Here is a 19,493-nt window from a genome sequence, read left to right as displayed (position 1 = left end):
TTTTTGATTATAACAATCTATCTCAGATGAGAGATTAAAGCCACTCTTTGTGGTTTTTATTTATATTTTCCTGAATATTAGTATTGTCAAGATTTTTTTATAAAAAATTACTTGGCAATTTTTATTCATTTGAGCAATGTCTATTCTTGGTCACTTGCCCATTTAGAAACCTGGTTATTATTTTTATTGCTATTGAGTTGAGTTCTTTGTATTGTTTGGATATTAATCCCTTATTGGATGAATATTTGCAAAAATTTTCGCATTACATAGGCTATCTTTTAACTGTATTGTTTTCTTTGCTGTATGGAAAAAACTTAATTTGATATAATACCATTTACTGGGGCTGGTGTTGTGGCATAGCAGGTAAAGCTGACGCCTGTGACACTGGCATCCCATGTGGGTGCTGGTTTGAGTCCTGGCTGCTCCCTGCTAATGCAGCTGGAAGAGTAGTGGGCTCCTGCACCTGCATAGGAGACCTGGAACTTCTACTGTGTTGAATGATAGTAGTGAAAGTGGGCATCCTTGACTTGTTCCAGATCCCAGCTTTAAGCCTTTCCCCATTCAGTGTGATGTTGGTTGGGGGTTTGCCACATGTGGCCCTTATGATGTTTTTTTCCAGCATTTTCTTTCCTGAAGGAGCAGATTTATGGAGGCCTCTATTCCACCATTCCAGCTGTATTCTCACCTTCTTTTTAGTCTCCCTTAATAGTCTGTATACTTTAGGGAATTTTTCCTTTTTTAATTGTTTTAAATATATTTATTTTGTTTGGTTGAAATGGAGAGAGAGAGAGAGAGAGAGAGAGAGAGAGAGAGAGAGAGAGAATGCTCCCTAAATGAATACAACAGCTGCAGCTGAGCCAAGCTGCAGTCTGGAGCCTGGAACATAATCCAGGTCTCTCACATGGGTAGCAGGGACTCAACTCCTTGAGCCATCACTTGCTGCCTCCCAGGGTGTGCATTAGCAGGAAGCTGGAATTGAGAGCAGAGCTGAGATTTGAACCCTAGGTATTCTGATATGGAGTGCTGGTGTCCCAGGCAGCATCTTTTTTAAAAATATATTTTAATTTTATTTTTAAGTTTAAAGTCAGAGTTATAGAGGAGAGGCAAAGGCAGAGAGAGAGAGAGAGAGAGAGAGAGAGAGAGAGAGAGAAAATATCTTCCACTCGCTGGTTCACTCCTGAATGGCTGCAATGGTCAGGGCTGGACCAGGCCGAAGCCAGGAGCTGGGAGCTTCATCCAGGTCTTCCACATGGGTGCAGGGGCCCAAGGTCTTGGGCCATCCTCTGCTGCTTTCCCAGGCACATTATCAGGGAGCTGGATTGGAAGTGGAGCAGCCAGGACTCAAACCAGTGCCCACATGAGATGCAGGCACTGTAGGCAGTGGCTTTACCCGCTATGCCATGGGGCTGGCTTCTGAGGAGCATCTTGACTGTGCCCAATGCCTACTCCCTTGAGCTTAAGTTCTAAGAGGAGTTCTCAAAAATCAATACCAAGCTGAATTTTTCATTCCTGGAGCATCTAATAGGTAATACAATTGGAGGCTTTTTTGGGAGAGGGGAAAGCTGAGACAGGACGAAGTGTCCATGTACATCTGGGTAGCTAGGGCAGAGAGGCATGAGAAGATCCCCAGAACCCTCACTAACTGGGCTATTGCTCTTCTCTCTTGTAGTGTTTGTCCAGCATGATGCTGCACAGCTCTACCTCACGGTTTGGAACCTGATTAAAGACCAGATCACAGATGTGGACTTGGTAGGAACCTGGAGCAGAGAGCACAGAGGCTACCCGTTTAACTTATCCACTGTTGTTTGTATATGGTGCAGAGAGGAGTGAAAGTTTTTTTTTTTTTAATTTTATTTATTCATTTGAGAGGTAGAGTTACAGACAGTGAGAGGGAGACAGAGAAAGATCTTTCATCTGTTGGTTCACCCCCCAAACGGCCACAATGGCTGGAGCTGCGCCCATCTGAAGCCAGGAGCTTTTTCCATGTCTCCTACGCGGGTGCAGGAGCCCAAGCATTTAGGACATCTTCTATTGCTTTCCCAGGCCATAGCAGAACTGGAGCAGAAGAGGAGCAGCTGGGACTAGAACAGGCGCCCATTTAGGATGCTTGCACCGCAGGCAGAGGATTAACCCACTGAGCCACGGTGCTGATCCCAGGAATGAAAGTTAATCCACATAAAATGCTTATTGCCATTCCATCATGTAATTACTGTTACTACCTTTCACTTTCACAATAAGACATAGAGTGGCTCCCATTTCTGGAGCTCTCAGCTGGTGGCTCCAATCTCTGGAAATTGGCCTGGGCTGGTTAATGGCTTTTTTTTTTTTTCTTTTTTGACAGGCAGAGTCAGACAGTGTGAGAGAGAGAGAGACAGAGAGAATAGTCTTCCTTTTCTGTTGGTTCACCCCCCCGCCCCCCAAATGGCCGCCACGGTTGGCGTGCTGGGCCAATCCGAAGCCAGGAGACAGGTGCTTCCTCCTGGTCTCCCATGCGCGTGCAGGGCCGAAGCACTTGGGCCATCCTCCACTGCCTTCCCGGGCCACAGCAGAGAGCTGGACTTGAAGAGGAGCAACTGGGACTAGAACCCGGCGCTCATGTGGGATGCTGGTGCCGCAGGCGGAGGATTAACCAAGTGAGCCACAGCGCCGGCTGTTAATGGCTTTTTAATGTTATGTCTCCCCTCATCTCTCATGCAGGTAGAGAGGCTGCAGGCCCTGTATACAATTGGGGTAAAGGAGTTCCTGATTTGCCTGGACTGTACCAAGGAGACAAGTAGAGACAGTAGCTTGCTGACCCTCCCTCTTAGTCTTTTTGATATGGATTTAAAGCCTCTGAGAACACTGGTAAGAGGTTTCTCTTGGCGGATTCACTGTTCCCACAGAACCTAATGTTGCCATTCCCCCTTGCTTCTTTTAGCTGCCCTTGGCTTTTAAATGTCACTTTGCATTTCATCTGTGAAGCTCTGGTCAATTTATGCTTTGATTTGGCAAAAAGTATTTTTTATTTTTTTTACTCTTCTTTCTTCTTTCTTCTGCTGCTCCCTTAACAGGTGTCTCTCCTGTTTTGTTCCCTCTGCAGGAAGCAGTTTCTAAGACCCACCAAGTGTAACACAGTGGGCCTGACATTAAAGTGGGGGGCATGGAGTGAGCTTGCTTGGAACCCCCCAGCAGCAGGGTGGGGAGGCTGTACTCTAGGTGGGAACTAATCAACCTGCTTTGTCCTTGTTCTGGGTGGGGCAGGAGGATGCGCTGCGCTGTTTCTTGCAGCCCACGGAGTTATCAAGAAAAAGCAAGTGTTTCTGTCAGAACTGTGGAAAGAAGACCTACGGAAAGCAGGTGCTCACTCCCTAAGAGATGACACTTCCCTGGTCTGAGGTTGCCCATGCAGGATTTCCCAATGCAGTCTTTGCAGGATGGAGGGAGACAGGGTCAGGCTAGTGCCTGGGATCCCAGGGCTTCTGAGTCCCAGGGCGGTATACACATCATTGAGAGGGACAGAGCCTCTAAGGAGAAGAGGAGAAGGTCCAAGAGCAGTAGGCAGAGGAGGAAAAAAACCAGCTCCCTGGAGAAGATGTCATAGTTCTGCTGGGTTCAGGTGCCAATGGGAGATGCACAGTGGTGCAGTAGGCAAGTGTCCTAGGCCAAGTTATTCATGGAGGAGTATGACAGAGGCAGTGAATTCCAGGATTTAACCCTGCCACCTCTTTGGGAAGAAAAACATGCCACCAACCCTGCTTCTACTCCTTGCAAGTGTCAGAGAGCTTCATTTCTGCCTTGATTTTGCTTTCTCAGGCCTTGAAGCTGACCCATTTGCCCTTGACCTTGACGATCCACCTCAAGCGATTCTCCGTCAGCAATTCACGGACACAAAAGGTCTGCCACTCCCTGTATTTCCCCCAGAGCTTGGATGTCAATCAAGTCCTTCCGAGTGAGCAGGCCCTCAGCAATGCTGAGGAACAGGTGAGATGCTCACCTCCCTCTCATCCTGCATCTCAGCAGGTGCCACGGTTCCTATTCTCCTAAGCTGCTGTAAGCCACCCACTCATACCTTCTCCACTTACAAGTTCTTTCCCAGTCCAGATCAGTGAGTTGGCCCTTAATGGGTTCCAGACTGTGGGGTAGAGTTAAGCAGCAGCATGCTGGACAAACACTGTCTATCTAGAGAAAAAAGTTACAGCCCAGTGACTGAGGTCTTCCTCTGTTAGCCTCTCTTCTAAGAAATCATGCCCCCTGCTGGCCATGCTTGGGATACACAAGGGGACAGAAAAAAACCAGCTTGATGTGATTTCATGCAAGAAACACTTATTGTCGCCGTTAATGAACCACACGCAGCTTCTCCTATTTATCTTTTATTCAAATTCCCTTTATCCTTCCCACCCCTCCAGCCCTCTAGTAGTCATCATCCTGTGTTCACACTGAATTTTTTTAAACTCATGTACTAATATGAGATGTTAAGAATAGGGGAAGCTGGGTGAAGGGTCTAGGGGAAACTACTACTTCACAATTTTTGTTTTGTAAATTTAAAATTATTCTGCAATAAAAAGTTTATTAAAAAGATAAATATTTACTTTTCAACAATATTTTGATGATGGAAACCTATGTGTAAAAGGATAGGACAACAAGGTTTTGCAGTTTGTAGTTGCTTCTAAGGTTTTCTAAATGTCGGACTTGTTCTCATATGACTTGTATACCTCACAGTCCTGAGGGAAGACATTCACAGTTCAGTACTTTGCTTTGGAAATAACATGTAGAATACAAACAAATACTTGCAGAAATGTGACATTTTGGGTTCCAAGTATAGTACCAGCCAAATGTTCTTATTAAAACAGTGGATGCCCCGTTTGAAAATAATAGAGTAGCCAGTTGATAGGTCTAAATTTAATCAGAGTAAAGTCAAATTCAGTTGTCTTGAGATAATAATTTATTGGCCGGTGCTGCGGCTCACTTGACTAATCCTCTGCCTGCGGCGCTGGCACCCCAGGTTCCAGTCCAGGTTGGGGCACCGGATTCTGTCCCGGTTGCTCCTCTTCCAGTCCAGCTCTCTGCTATGGTCCAGGAAGGCAGTGGAGGATGGCCCAAGTGCTTGGGCCCTGCACCCGCATGGGGGACTGGGAGGAAAACCTGTCTCCTGGCTTCGGATTGGTGCAGCGCGCCAGCTGTAGCGGCCATTTGGGGGGTGAACCAACGGAAAAGGAAGGCCTTTCTGTCTCTCTCTCACTGTCTAACTCTGCCTGTCAAAAACAAAAAACAAAAAACAAAAAAACAAAAAAGAGATAATAATTTATTGGAAGATTTCTGAGAAAAACAATGACGTAAATATCTTCTCTAGAATTTCGATGTGCTACATTTAGAAAATTTTGTATTCTCTTTGCATATACGGCAATTCAATAAATCTATAGCAGATCAAGTTTTAAGGTGATGATTTTGTGTGGTTCCCCACTCCTTCATCTATTGGGCTGTTTTGAAGCAAATCTCAGAAATCATACTGTTTGATTTATAAATATTCCGTGTCCATCTAAAGAATAAGGATTTTAATAAACATAACCAACTCCATTTCATAATTCCTTAACATTTTCAAATATCCTGTCAGATTCCCTGACTGTTCTACAAATTGTGTGGCTTGTGTGAATCTGGATCATAACATGGTCTACACTAGGATTTGGTGAAGTGTTCCTGTTTTTTGGTTAACTTTTTCTTTTTCTTGCGACTCATTTGGTTGAGAAGTTTTTCTTTTTAATATTCCAGAATTGCCGGTTGGTATCATCTAACACATTCCTGTAATGTTTTTATTTTTTGGAAACTGATAGTTTTGTTCAGTTAGTGTCTCTCTTTTTTTTTTTAAGTCCAGCACAAAATTCTCAAATGAAAGAATAATCTGCATCTTTTGTTCTGTGTCCTTAGCTTCCCTTGCACTACCCTCTGTCTTTTTTTTTTTTGGCAGGTAGAGTGGATAGTGAGAGAGAGAGAGACAGCGAGAAAGGTCTTCCTTTTGCCGTTGGTTCACCCTCCAATGGCCGCCACGGCTGGCGCGCTGTGGCCGGCGCACCGTGCTGATCCGAAGCCAGGAGCCAGGTGCTTCTCCTGGTCTCCCATGGGGTGCAGGGCCCAAGCACTTGGGCCATCCTCCACTGCCTTCCTGGGCCACAGCAGAGAGCTGGCCTGGTAGAGGGGCAACCGGGACAGAATCTGGTGCCCCAACTGGGACTAGAACCGGGTGTGCTGGCGCCGCTAGGTGGAGGATTATCCTAGTGAGCCGTGGTGCCAGCCACTGCCCTCTGTCTTGTCCATGCAATGTTTCCAGTCTGTTCAGTTTAGAGACACCATTTAATCATGTGGAGAAACCAGAGTGAATGTTCTTTTTTAAAAAATCTTTTTATGAAAATTCAATTAGTTAATTAAAAACCGACAAGATTGCGTATATTTATGATGAGCAATGTGATATTTTGAGATATATATGTACACATACATACATTGTGGGATGATTACTTCAAGCCAGTTAACATATCCATCACCTCAAATACTTATCTTTTAAAAAAATTTAAACTTTTTGATTAACATGTAATACTTGTACATTTTAATAGAGTACAATGCAATATTTCAACACGTGTATGTTTTATGGTGAGAAAATTTAAAATACAGATTTTTGAAGCAGTTTTCAGGTGTGTAATCTATTGTCATTAACTATAGTTACTGTGTCGTAGAGTAGATCTCCAGAACTTATTCCTCTTGACATTTTGTACCCTTTGGCCAACATGTCCCAATATGTTCCCCTGCAACCACCATTCTGCTCTCTCCTTCTATGAGTTCAGCTTTTAAAAAATTAAAAAAAAATGTTATTTACATATTAGAGAGAATAGTGTTTTCAGTTAATCTGGAGATCCTGCTCACAGTCATTCAAAACTCAGTATCTCCGGTAATTTATTTCCTTTTTTTATTAATGAGGAAGCTGAAAATATTATTATATTTCTTATTTTGCTGCAGAGTTGCTGCTTCACTGTATAAAATAGCACCAGCAAATGCAATATATTACAAAATTAAGATAGTGTTGTTCTTTCTCTGGCAGCGTACAACTAACAAAAACTGTTCTCCATTCCCAGTTACTTTCGATGGAAAGATCATTACATATTTTGACCCCAATCCAGGGATGGGTATAAGCAAGTTACAATATTACGTAAGGCTTAAGATAACAATGTTATCCTTGAATTTCATTATTTGTATAACTAGTTTTTACCACAGTTAATTTCATGCATTCTGAATACTAGTGCCTAAGAGCCTAGTATAAAAATCACAAGGTACTGTGAAAAAGATGCATATTGTGTTCACCTGCAACCATTACAAATTAGGGCTATTTTCTTCCAGTAGCAGAGCTGAAAGTAGTATCTCTTCCCATCAATATTGTTAATAGTTGCTATTTTAAATCCTCTGTCTGCCACTAATAAGATACCTGTGCTGGAGAAAGATACTCTGTGCTAGTTCATGTAAGTGTTCCACTTGCATTCCTCAGTAGATTTTATGCATCTCTATAGGCTTCTTCACTAGTTAGTTCATCTGCTTCTGAAGGGTTGCTCAGTGTCCTCTTGATCAACCAACCATCTTCACAACAAGGTTTGTTTACGAGTCGTGGGTTTCTGCAAGGCTTGTTTAATTTCATTTGCTTCTCCTGGAAGAGGCAAGCCAAGTTCATTAGCAGCTTTCACACTTTCCAAAGTGCCAAACACATTGTGGCTCAGAAAAGACACAATTTAAGATTCTAGTAATGATGATGTACCTCATATGAGACTACCTTCCTTGTTTCTTGAATTTTGTTCCAACATCAGGCAGACTACAATAAACAGCATCTTCCAAAGCTTCTTGTGTAAGATTGCTAGTTCCTGCTGCTCCAACGCCATTTTCTGTTGTTACCCATTCATGTTTCGCAGTTGAGTTTACACATCAGGAGCAGAGCGGGGCCCCGAGTGCGGTGTCCCGGCAGAGGCAAGCAGGGCTCCGCGGCCATCGCCTGTGTGCTCCACACCACCTGCAGCGCCGTGTTCACAGGGGAGCTGGGGTCGCCGCACTCATTTCATTATTTCCTTTTTAATAGAGAATTATCTCTTACCTTGATTTTCTAAGATATTTTGAGGTACTATAATTTATTGTCAAATCTAACGGATATTTTTTGATCTTCTTACTTGATCTCTTTGTGATAATGTTATTGACTGCTGTCCTTAAAATTCTGTTCACTCAAGGTTTCTCTCTTAGTGTTTCTTTATCTGTTGATAGTTCCTCTTTTTCCCATGGTTTCATTGATATTTAGTTTTAGTTCTATTCCTTCTCGGTTTTTGAATGTCATCTCACTAATTCTCATGATTTCAGTGATCACCTTAAACTGAAGATTTCTAAGTCTATACATTCTGTTTTTTTTTTCCCTTGAGCTCCACACATGTCTTTTCACCTCCTTTTAACTTTTTTTCCCTTTTGTTTCCCTTTAACTTTTGCACGACCATGCATTCAGTTTACTTTATAATCACAGACTTAATGCACCATTAATCATTGAATGTTCTTATATAAATAGCACAGTCCCTAAATTCATTATCTTTATTTTCATATGGCTCTGTTATATATTTGCTTTTATTAAAGGATTTATTTATTTATTTGAAAGAGTTAGAGAGAGAGAGAGAAATAGAGAGAGAGAGGTGTATCTTCCATCCACTGGTTCACTCCCCAAATGGCTGCAGTGGCCAGCAGGGCTGGGCCAGGTGAAGCCAAGAGCAGGAGTTTTATCTTGGTCTCCCATTTGGGTGCAGAGTCCCAAGGACTTGGGCCATCTTCTACTGCTTTCCCAGGCCACAGCAGAGAGCTAGATCAGAAATAGAGTGGCTGGGATTCTAACTGGCGGACATATGGGATGCTGGACTGCAGGCAGAGGCTTAACCTACTACACCACAATGCCAGCCCCGAAATCTGGTCTCTTTTTATTTGTAAATTTTGTTTTTGATTTTTTAAGAAAAGATTTATTTATTTGAAAGTTAGAGTTACAGAGAGAAATGGAGAGACAGTGATCTTCCACCTGCTGGTTCACTCCCCAGATGGCTGCAATGACCAGGGCTGGGCCAGGCTGAAGCCAGGAGCTTCATTTGGGTTTCCCACTTGGGTGGCAGGAGCTCATAGACTTGGGCCATCTTCTATTGTTTTTCCAAGGCACATTATCAGGGAGCTGGATTGGAAGTGGAGCAGCTGGGACAAGAACCAGTGCTCATATGGGCTGCTAGTGTTGCAGGAAGTGGCTTTACCCACTGTGCCACAATGCAGGCTCCTATTTATAAGTTTTTTTTTCTAAATATTTATTTTAATTTATTTGAAAGACAGAGTTACAGAGAGAGGTAGAGCCAGAGAGAGAAGTCTTCTATCCACTGGTTCACTCCCCAGATGACCGTAACAGCCAGAGTTGAGCTGATCTGAGACTAGGAGGCAGGAACTTCTTCCAAGTCTGCCATGAGAGTGCAGGGACCCAGGGATTTGGACCATCTTTGACTGCTTTCCCAGATCATAGCAGAAAGGTGGATCAGAAGTGGAGCAGCTGGGACTTGAACTGACGTCCAGATGGGATGCTGGCACTGGTGATGGCTTTAACCCACTGCACCATAGTGCTGGCCCCACATTTATAAGTTTTGACCTTGAGTAAATTACCTAATCTCCTTGAGCTCAGGTTCCATCTCTGTAAAACCTCATGCAGGGAGGTTGTATTAACTGAAATGATTCATGTTAAAACTTGGTCAAATACATACTAAATGCTAAATGTTAGGAAATCATTATTATTTTAATGATTATTATTTTAACAATGATTGTTATTTTTAATGACTACTACTGATAGTAATTTTTCTGGTTAGTACTGTTTCTTCCTTGAGCTATTGTGGTGCCCTAGTTTATGACACCTTGTTCCCATAACCTGTCTGCCAATGTTATTTATCCTAGATCAGTCCAACTGTGTCTTCTCTGTTGAGATCTCACCAGCCCTTCAGCCCTTTCTTAACTCATGGTCCTTTCCTATTCTGGACAAAAATTTGGACTTCTCTAATTACCTCTACAGACATTTGGTGCAAAACACACTATTCTAATTGTGGTTTATACATTGTTCTTCAATTAGCTGTGAGATTCCTGAGGACTGTGTTTTGGCTCCTTTGAAGGAGCAGTGCCTGGCAGAGAGTAGGTGACAGGTGACTAGGACAGCGATAGGTTAATCATTCCATGTCTTCTCTCTTTCCAGTCTGGAGGACAGTACGAACTCTTTGCTGTGATCGCTCACATGGGAATGGCTGACTTTGGTCACTACTGTGCCTATATCCGGAATTCTGTGGATGGAAAATGGTTCTGCTTCAATGACTCCAATGTTTGTTGGGTGAGAACAGTTATCTAAAATTGTATCTTTACTTGGCTTAGTTATACATAACAAATCCTCAGCCTAGGACTGCAAGAATCCTCCAGATCAAGACAAACTTGTGGTCCTGTTCTCTGTGTGTGGGGCTTTTGATTGGGTTGGAGCCCTTTTATTCATGAGAGCCCCATCTGGTTGACAGCTCTGTGAGTGTCTTCAAACCTTGATGTCTACGTTTTTGGTACCATGGGCTCTGTGTCCTGGGAAACTTCTGTAAAGAAAGAATAGTTAAGCCGGCGCCGTGGCTCAATAGGCTAATCCTCCACCTTGCGGCGCCGGCACACCGGGTTCTAGTCCCGGTTGGGGCGCCGGATTCTGTCCCGGTTGCCCCTCTTCCAGGCCAGCTCTCTGCTATGGCCAGGGAGTGCAGTGGAGGATGGCCCAGGTGCTTGGGCCCTGCACCCCATGGGAGACCAGGAAAAGCACCTGGCTCCTGGCTCCTGCCAGGATCAGCGCGGTGCGCCGGCTGCAGCGGCGGCCATTGGAGGGTGAACCAACGGCAAAGGAAGACCTTTCTCTCTCTGTCTCTCTCTCTCACTGTCCACTCTGCCTGTCAAAAAAAAAAAAAAAAAAAGAATAGTTAGAAATATGTAAGTCAAAACTCTGGGATAGGTGCAGATTGTTAAGCCACAGCTTGCAACACACCAGCCCAAGTTGGAGTGCTTGTTCAAGTCCTGGCCCTCTACTTCTGGTCCAACTCCATGCCAATGCTCTTGGGGAAGCAGTGGATGGTGTCTCTTGTACTTGAGTTCCTGCTACCTATGTGAGAGACCCATATGTAGTTCCTGGCTCCTGGCTTCAGCCTGGCCCAACCCAGCTGTTGTAGCCATTTGGAGAGTGAACCAGCAGGTGGAAGATCTCTCTCTCTGTGGGGAGCAACCCGGACTAGACTAAGTTACTGGAATTAGGACTTATCCTATGCATCTGCTCTCCCACAATATGGCGCTGAGAAGGGAGAAACAGCTTCTACGCAGCTGCCTCCAGTTCAACCAATAAACTGTAGGACCTGCTCCTGATTGGAGGAGAGCAGCGTACTCGGCGTGTGGGTAGCAGAGTTGGGATTGGTGGAAGGACTATAAAGGAGGAGAGAGACAACATGCACGAGGAACATCTAAGGGGAACATCTGAAGGAACACCTGTGCAGCCCCCGAGAGAGCCGGCCGGCGGTGTGCCGCTCCCCCGCGGAAGTGGGGAATGTGGCAGGGGGAACCGCCCTTCCACGGAGGTGGAAGGGTCGGTAGCCAACCCGGGAAGAACCAGCAGCAAACCCGGGGAGGGCCGAGCAGACGAAAGAACAGCGCAGGGTCCTGTGTCGTTCCTCCACGAAGACGGGGAGCGACATCTCTCTATTTTAGTTATATTTTTTATTTATTAGAAAGGTAGAGAGATAGACTGAAGGAGAGAGCTCCCATCTGCTTGTTTACATCTCAGATGCCTGTAATGACTGTGTCTGAGCCACAGCTGAGAGTTGGGAACTCAGTCCAGGTTGTGGGGTTGGCATTTTGGCACATTGTGTTAAGCTACAACTTAGGGTGCATACATCCCTTATCATAGTGCCTGTCGAACCCCAGCTACTCTGCTCTGATCCAGCTTCCTGGGAGACAGCATGTGATGGCTGAAGTACCTGGGTCCCTCTCACCTATGTGGGAGCCCTTGATGTACTTCTAGGCTCCTGACTTTGGCCTTGCCCAGCCACAGATAATGTGGGGTTTTGAGGACTGATATAGTGGATGAAATATCTCTGTCAGTTTCTCTCTGTGTCACTCCGCCTTTCAGATAAATCAGTAAATAAGCAAACACTAGAAAAAAATTCTCTCGGTAGCAGGAACTCATTTATTGGAGCCGTCACCAGTGTGTACATTTGTACATTAGCAGGAATCTTCAGTCAGGAGCTAGAGTTGGCACCTCAGCATGGGACATAGGTATCCAAAGCAACATCTTAACTGGTAGGCCAAATGCCTGTCCCAAGCATAATTATGTTTAAACAAAGGGATAAAGATATTAAAAATGCTTCAGTGTATGTGACATTACATGGCCAGATGCTCCAGGGTTGGGAGTTACTGAGGGTGGGTTTATCTAGAGGAGAAAAAGATGGAGAATATAGTTCCATGTATTCAGGGCGATGCTTGATTCCACTCTCTTTATATACTTCAGGTGTCCTGGGAAGACATTCAGTGCACCTTTGGAAATCATAATGACCGCTGGTAAGAGGGGTGTTGGAGTGATAAAAATGTGAACTTACACAGGGTTCTTGGAATTTCCTTGCTGTTGACTCCCTGGTGACTGCTGAGCCTGGCCAACACCCTCCCACTCCATCACACTTTTCTCACAGTTTAGACTCCAGCAGTGCTAAAATAGAAGTAACCTGGGCTGAGCTGAAGGAAAAAATTGATCGTCGTTCTGGAAAGAAGTTGGAAGATGGCCCTAAATTCTTGAAATCTGGTGATGCTGCCATTGTTGATATGGTTCCCAGCAAGCCCATGTGTGTTGAGAGCTTCTCTGACTATCCTCCTCTGGGTCGTTTCGCTGACCGTGATATGAGACAGACGGTTGCTGTGGGTGTGATCAAAGCAGTGGACAAGAAGGCTGCTGGAGCTGGCAAGGTCACCAAGTCTGCCCAGAAAGCTCAGAAGGCTAAATGAATATTATCCCTAATACCTGCCACCCCAGTCTTAATCAGTGGTGGAAGAACAGTCTCAGAACTGTTTGTCCCAATTGGCCATTTAAGTTTAATAGTAAAAGACTGGTTAATGATAACAATGCATCGCAAAACCTTCAGAAGGAAAGGAGAATGTTTTGTGGACCATTTTTTTTTTTGTGCGTGGCAGTTTTAAGTTATTAGTTTTTAAAATCAGTACTTTTTAATGGAAACAACTTGACCAAAAATCTGTCACAGAATTTTGAGACCCATTAAAACAAAGTTTAATGAGAAAAAAAAAAAAAAAAAAAAAGACGTAACCTGGGGCCGGCACCATGGCGTAGTGGTAAAGCCTCTACCTGCCATGCTGGCATCCCATATGGGCGCTTGTTCAAGTCCCAGCTGCTCTGCTTCCAACCCAGCTCCATGCTAATGGCCTTGGAAAGCAGTTGAGGATGATCCCTGGTCCCTGCTATCCACATAGGAGACCCAGAAGAAGCTCCTGGCTCCTGGCTTTGGATCCGCCCAGCTCCCGCTGTTGTGGCCATTTGGGGAGTGAATCAGTAGAAGGAAGATTTCTCTCTCTCTCTCTCTTTCTCTGTCTCTCTCAAATTCTGCTCTTCAAATAAATAAATACATCTTTAAAAAATTGTCAAAAAGAAGGCTGGTGCCAAAGCTCAATAAGCTAATCCTCTGCCTGTGGCGCTGGCACACCGGGTTCTAGTCCTGGTGGGGCGCCGGATTCTGTCCCGGTTGCCGCTCTTCCAGTCCAGCTCTCTGCTGTGGCCAGAGAGTGCAGTGGAGGATGGCCCAGGTCCTTGGGCCCTGCACCCGCATGGAAGACCAGGAGAAGCACCTGGCTCCTGGCTTCGGATCAGTGTGGTGTGCCGGCCGCAGCACGCCGGCCGCAGCAGCCATTGGAGGGTGAACCAACGGTAAAGGAATACCTTTCTCTCTGTCTCTCTCTCTCACTGTGCACTCTGCCTGTCAAAAAAAAAAATTTGTAAAAAAGAAAGTAACTTATGAAACACCATGTACTCCATCTGCCTTTTTGAATCTTTGTATTCAGTTTCTGGCCTGTGTGGCCCTCTCCTAATTTACCATGCAGCAAAGTGCCACTTACGTTTTGGTACTCAAGACCTTTTCCTGCTCTAGGGAGCCTTTGTGGATTCACCCAAGCAGCAGCTCTGTAGGGCTTCTTGGATACAGCCACTGCATTTTCATCATGCGTCTGTTACAGCAAGATTCACTCTGTGTTTAATTATTTGCTAATATAGCTTTCTTTCAGATTAGATCATGAGCTAGGGGTGGGGGAAATCATTTTAATAAATCCTTTTAAAAATCTCTAATTAGAGTGGAAACTGGATAGAAAAAAGCTGGGTAAGTTACAACAGAGAGATTCTGTTAGCTTTTCAGCTGAGTTTTTGCCTTAGGAGTGACATGTATGCCACAAATGATATTTGAAACAATTCTTAGCTGAAGAGGTGGGTATGATCATTTGAAAAATGTGAGAAAAATAGTGAGTTAGGTGAAACTGAAGTGTGAAATCCACTTCAAACCTTCTGCTTTTCACCTTTCTCTTCTGTTTCTTCTAAACTTCTCTCTTAAATGCCCAATATTTCTCAATTATTAGTTATTGTTCATATTCCCATGATTTTGATCACAGATTGGAAAGCTTTGTAAAGGGCCAGAGTGAAAATATTTTAGGCATTGTTATATTTATATGTCTGTTATTACATGTTATTATAATTGTTACTACATTATTATATATAATATATATCATTATAATATAATATATAATATTATTATATATTAGTATTACATTTTTATTATTATATGTCTGTTGAAATGACTCAGCTCTCTGCCCTTGTACCCAAAGCAGCTGTGGTTAGTACATGAAAAATGGGAATGGCTGTGTTCCAGTTAAATTTACTTGCAAGACGGGGTTGGACTTGGCTCATGGGCCCATCATTCATCAAATCCCAATATAGATGTTAACTAATAACAACTTAGAGGCTATTTTCCCAGGCCACTATTTTTTCCCCCTCTGAGATGATGGATAGATAGTGAAGGATGGATGAAGATCTTACACAACAATGGAATGTTTGCCGACACTCATCTGTTCATGGATTAATAATGTGCCATTTCACTGTGGGCGGATGTTTCATTTTACTACGTTGATGCTTCTTTCTCTTCTTTCTAGGCGTGAAACTGCCTATCTTCTGGTTTACATGAAGATTGAGTGCTAATGAATGTACCCTAAACTTTCAGAGACCGAAAAAACATCATTTCCTTTTTCTATCCCTGACACTGCTGCCAAAGAGATTGTACAATGAAAAGAAGCATCATTTTCACACTATATAATTGTATCTTATTTATAACCAGGGGTGATTATTACTGTGCTTTGGATGTGATGTGTCTCCCCAAGGTTCTTGTGCTGGAGGCTTGGTGTTCAGTGTGGCACTGTTGAGTTGGTGGGCTCTTTAAGAGGTGGGGCCCAGTGAGAGGTAATTAGCTCCATGTGGTCTCCTTGTCCTGGGCACTGATGGTTCCCTTCTGTTCTACTGCAGTGTCTGATGGTTCCTTTCTGTGCTACCGCAGTGTTCTGGTGCAGCCAGAGATTCCTTGCCAGGATGCTTATGCTGGTTGGGACCCTCCAGCCACCAAAATTGTGAACCAAATAATTAAATACTTTGTAAAGTACCCAGCCTTAGCTATTTTGTTATAGCAATAGAAAAAAATGGACTAATGCAATTATCAAAATAGTTAACAACAAGACTACATAGGTTTTGATTAGTCATAATGGATACTTTCACCAGTGGACTCGGGACACATGGTTGAATCAAGGCATTAGCCCTTCAGTTGGAAGGTTGTGGGAGTCCAGGTGCTCCTATGGAGGAAAGTACCAGTTGTGGGAGTCATTTGGGTGATAAGGAGCATTGGTAGAGAAATATTTCAAAGTTCAAAACTGATGTGAACACATTGTTGTGTACTGGATGACTATCACTCTATATAATTTATAATTTTTAGAACCATAATTAATTCCATGAAGGTCAAATGTTTTGTGATTATTATTCATTGGCTAGGCAAAATAATGAATAAAGTTCTTTTCCTCAAAAGAAGTTTGCAGTTTAATGGATGGTATTTACACCACACATGACACTGAGGGTTTTCAGGGAAAGTAGAATCACTTCTATTATGGGTCATGGAGGAGGACCTATAGCGAACCTCCATGCTGATCTTCATAATGGCTTTACTAACTTGTGTTCAAACCAACAAGGTGTATTTAAGAGCTCCCTTGTTTCTACTTTCTTACCAACATGTTTCATTTTTATTTTGTTGGTTATAGCAATTCTAACTGGTATGAGATGATGTCTCATTGTGGTTTTTATTTGCATTTCCCTGATGACTAATGATGCTGGACAATTTTTCATATAGTCATTGGCTACTTTTGCATTTTCTTTTGAGAAATGTCCATTTAGATCACTTGCTAATTTTAAAATGCGATTTTTTTGTTGTTAAGTTTCTTTAGTTCGTTATATATACATATTTAATTCATTATATGTTATGTGTTTATCAGTATACATACATTATGTGTATACATGTAATATACATACACTGTACATACATATGCTATATATTATACATATATACTACATTTATCATATACACATACACTATACATATTATATGTATTGTATACATACACTATAGTTTTTTTGGTCATAATATGTACATATTTAATTCATTATGTGTTATATATATATAGTATACATATATGTATACATACACTATATTATATACATACACTATATATGCATACACTATATATAATGTATACATGCACAATATATTTATATATACATATACTATATATTTTATATATACACTATGTAGACATATTCTATATTCATATTATGTATATACATCCACCAGTATCATATATATTATATATACATATACTATATGTATTGTATATGTACATAGTTTTTTGGTTCATTATATATGCATATTTAGCTTATTATATACATTATTAGGCACACACTATATAATATATACACACTATATATATTTTATTTATATAAATACACTATATAATATACATGTATACCATATAATATATACAAATACTATATATATGCATAAACTATAATATATATGCTATAAATATACATATACTACACTTGATCTTAGCCAAAAGGCCAAGAAGCAGTTATATATACATATATATGACTAGTTAGATGAATAGTTTACAAATATTTTCTCCCATTCTGAGGTTGCCTCTTCATCCTTTTGATTGTTTTCTTTGCTGTACGGAGGCTTCTTAGTTTTAATATCCCATTTGTTTTTTGTTTGTTGCTTGAGACTTTGAGGTATTATCCAAAATATCATTGCCTAAAACAATTGTCTTTAAGTGTTGTATGTTTTCTTTTAGTGGTTTTAAAGCTTTTGAGGTATTACCTTTAGGTCTTTGATCCATTTTGAATACAACTTTTTAAAAATATAGTAAGATATAGGGTTTAATTTCATTTTTCTACACATGAATATAGTTTTCCCAGAACATTTACTGTAGGCACCTTTCAAAAGACAAGTTATCTGTGAATGTGACTTATGTATGGATTCTCTATTCTCTATTGTTTTTGCATTTATTTTTATGCCAGCATTTTGTTGTCTTGTTATAAGCATGTTGTATGTCTTCAGATTTTGTGATAACTCCAGCTTTGCCTTTTCACTCAATATAGCTTTGGATAGCCAGAATCTTTTTTAGTTCTATGAATTTTAGGCTTTTTTTTTTTTTTTTTGACAGGCAGAGTGGATAATGAGAGAGAGAGACAGAGAGAAAGGTTTTCCTTTTTGCCGTTGGTTCACCTTCCAATGGCTGCCACGGCTGGCACACTGCGGCCGGTGCACCGCACTGATCCAAAGGCAGGAGCCAGGTGCTTCTCCTGGTCTCCCATGGGGTGCAAGGCCCAAGCACCTGGGCCATCCTCCACTGCCTTCCCAGGCCACAGCAGAGAGCTGGCCTGGAAGAGGGGCAACAGGGAAAGAATCCGGCACCCCAACCGGGACTAGAACCCGGTGTGCCGGCGCCGCTAGGTGGAGGATTAGCCTATTGAGCTGCGGCTGCGGCCGCTTTTTTTTTTTTTTTTTTTTTTGACAGGCAGAGTGGATAGTGAGAGAGAGAGACAGAGAGAAAGGGAATTTTAGGCTTATTTTCCCTTTTCCTTTTCCTGTGAATAATGCATTGGTATTTTGATGAGTATTTGAACCTGTAGATTGCTTTGGGTAGTATGGATTTTTTTTTTCTTGACAGGCAGAGTGGACAGTGAGAGAGAGAGACAGAGAGAAAGGTCTTCCTTTTTGCTGCTGGTTCACCCTCCAATGGCTGCCGTGGCCGGCACTCTGCGGCCAGTGCACCGCGCTGATCTGATGGCAGGAGCCAGGTACTTATCCTGGTCTCCCATGGGGTGCAGGGCCCAAGCACTTGGGCCATCCTCCACTGCACTCTCTGGCCACAGCAGAGAGCTGGCCTGGAAGAGGGGCAACCGGGACAGAATCTGGCGCCCTGACCGGGACTAGAACCCCGTGTGCCAGCGCCACAAGGTGGAGGATTAGCCTAGTGAGCTGCGGTGCCAGCAGTATGGATATTTAAAAAAAAATTTTTTTATTTGACAGATAGAGTTAGACTGTGTGAGAGAGACAGAAAGAAAGGTCTTCCTTTCATTGGTTCACCCCCAAAATGGCCACTACGGCCGGAGCTATGCCTGTCTGAAGCCAGGAGCCAGGTGCTTCTCCTGGTCTCCCATGGGGTGCAGGGGCCCAAGCACTTGGGCCATCCTCCACTGCCTTCCCGGGCCACAGCAGAGAGCTGTACTGGAAGAGGAGCAACCGGGACTAGAACCTGGAGCCCATTTGGGATGCCAGCGCCGCAGGCAGAGGATTAACCAAGAGAGCCATGGCGCCGGCCCCAGTATGGATATTTTAACAATATTAGTTCTTACAGTTAATGAACATGAGAAGTATTTCCATTGTTTTGTGTCTTCAAGTTTTTTTCATCAGTGTTTCTCAAATATCATTGTAGAGGTTATTCACTTCATAGATATTTTATTATCTTTGTAGCAGTGGTAAATAGAATTACTTTCTTGATCTTATCAGTATGTTATTATTGGTGTAAAATGTCACTATTTTTTCATATACTTTTTGTTCATGTCCTTTATTGGATTTGTTTTTGCATTCTAACAATCTAACAATCATCAGGTTTTTATATTTAAAATGTTAAAATATTTTATATTAAAAATTTTTAAAACATCAAACTATTTTCTACTCAGAGGGGTAATTTGATTTCTTGTTTTGGATGTCTTTATTTTTGTTGTCTGATTTCTCTATGAGTTCCATTATCATATTGAATAATAGTGGGAAAGAGGATATCCTTGACTTGCT

At 42.5% G+C, this 19,493-nt stretch overlaps 1 protein-coding gene and 1 pseudogene across 4 annotated transcripts in view; one reads left to right on the top strand and one right to left on the bottom strand.

The window, feature by feature from the left end:
* The window catches only part of USP18 (ubiquitin specific peptidase 18), a 53,706-nt gene extending 37,535 nt beyond the window's left edge, over positions 1-16,171 (top strand). For all 4 annotated transcript variants that reach the window (XM_070049091.1, XM_051837063.2, XM_051837066.2 and 1 more), the window contains 7 exons: positions 1,670-1,749; positions 2,698-2,844; positions 3,241-3,336; positions 3,793-3,960; positions 10,247-10,378; positions 12,569-12,618; positions 15,256-16,171. In XM_070049091.1, the coding sequence (XP_069905192.1) occupies positions 1,670-1,749; positions 2,698-2,844; positions 3,241-3,336; positions 3,793-3,960; positions 10,247-10,378; positions 12,569-12,618; positions 15,256-15,301 (719 nt within the window). In that variant the 3' untranslated portion in view covers positions 15,302-16,171. The remainder of the gene's footprint in view (positions 1-1,669; positions 1,750-2,697; positions 2,845-3,240; positions 3,337-3,792; positions 3,961-10,246; positions 10,379-12,568; positions 12,619-15,255) is intronic.
* Positions 16,172-17,194: 1,023 nt separating this feature from the next.
* LOC127488324 (U2 spliceosomal RNA) lies at positions 17,195-17,266 on the bottom strand (annotated as a pseudogene).
* Positions 17,267-19,493: the final 2,227 nt, after the last annotated feature.

The sequence above is a fragment of the Oryctolagus cuniculus genome, chromosome 9 (assembly GCF_964237555.1).
Source record: "Oryctolagus cuniculus chromosome 9, mOryCun1.1, whole genome shotgun sequence".
Taxonomy (NCBI): domain Eukaryota; kingdom Metazoa; phylum Chordata; class Mammalia; order Lagomorpha; family Leporidae; genus Oryctolagus; species Oryctolagus cuniculus.
This window is presented reverse-complemented; position numbering and strand designations above follow the sequence as displayed.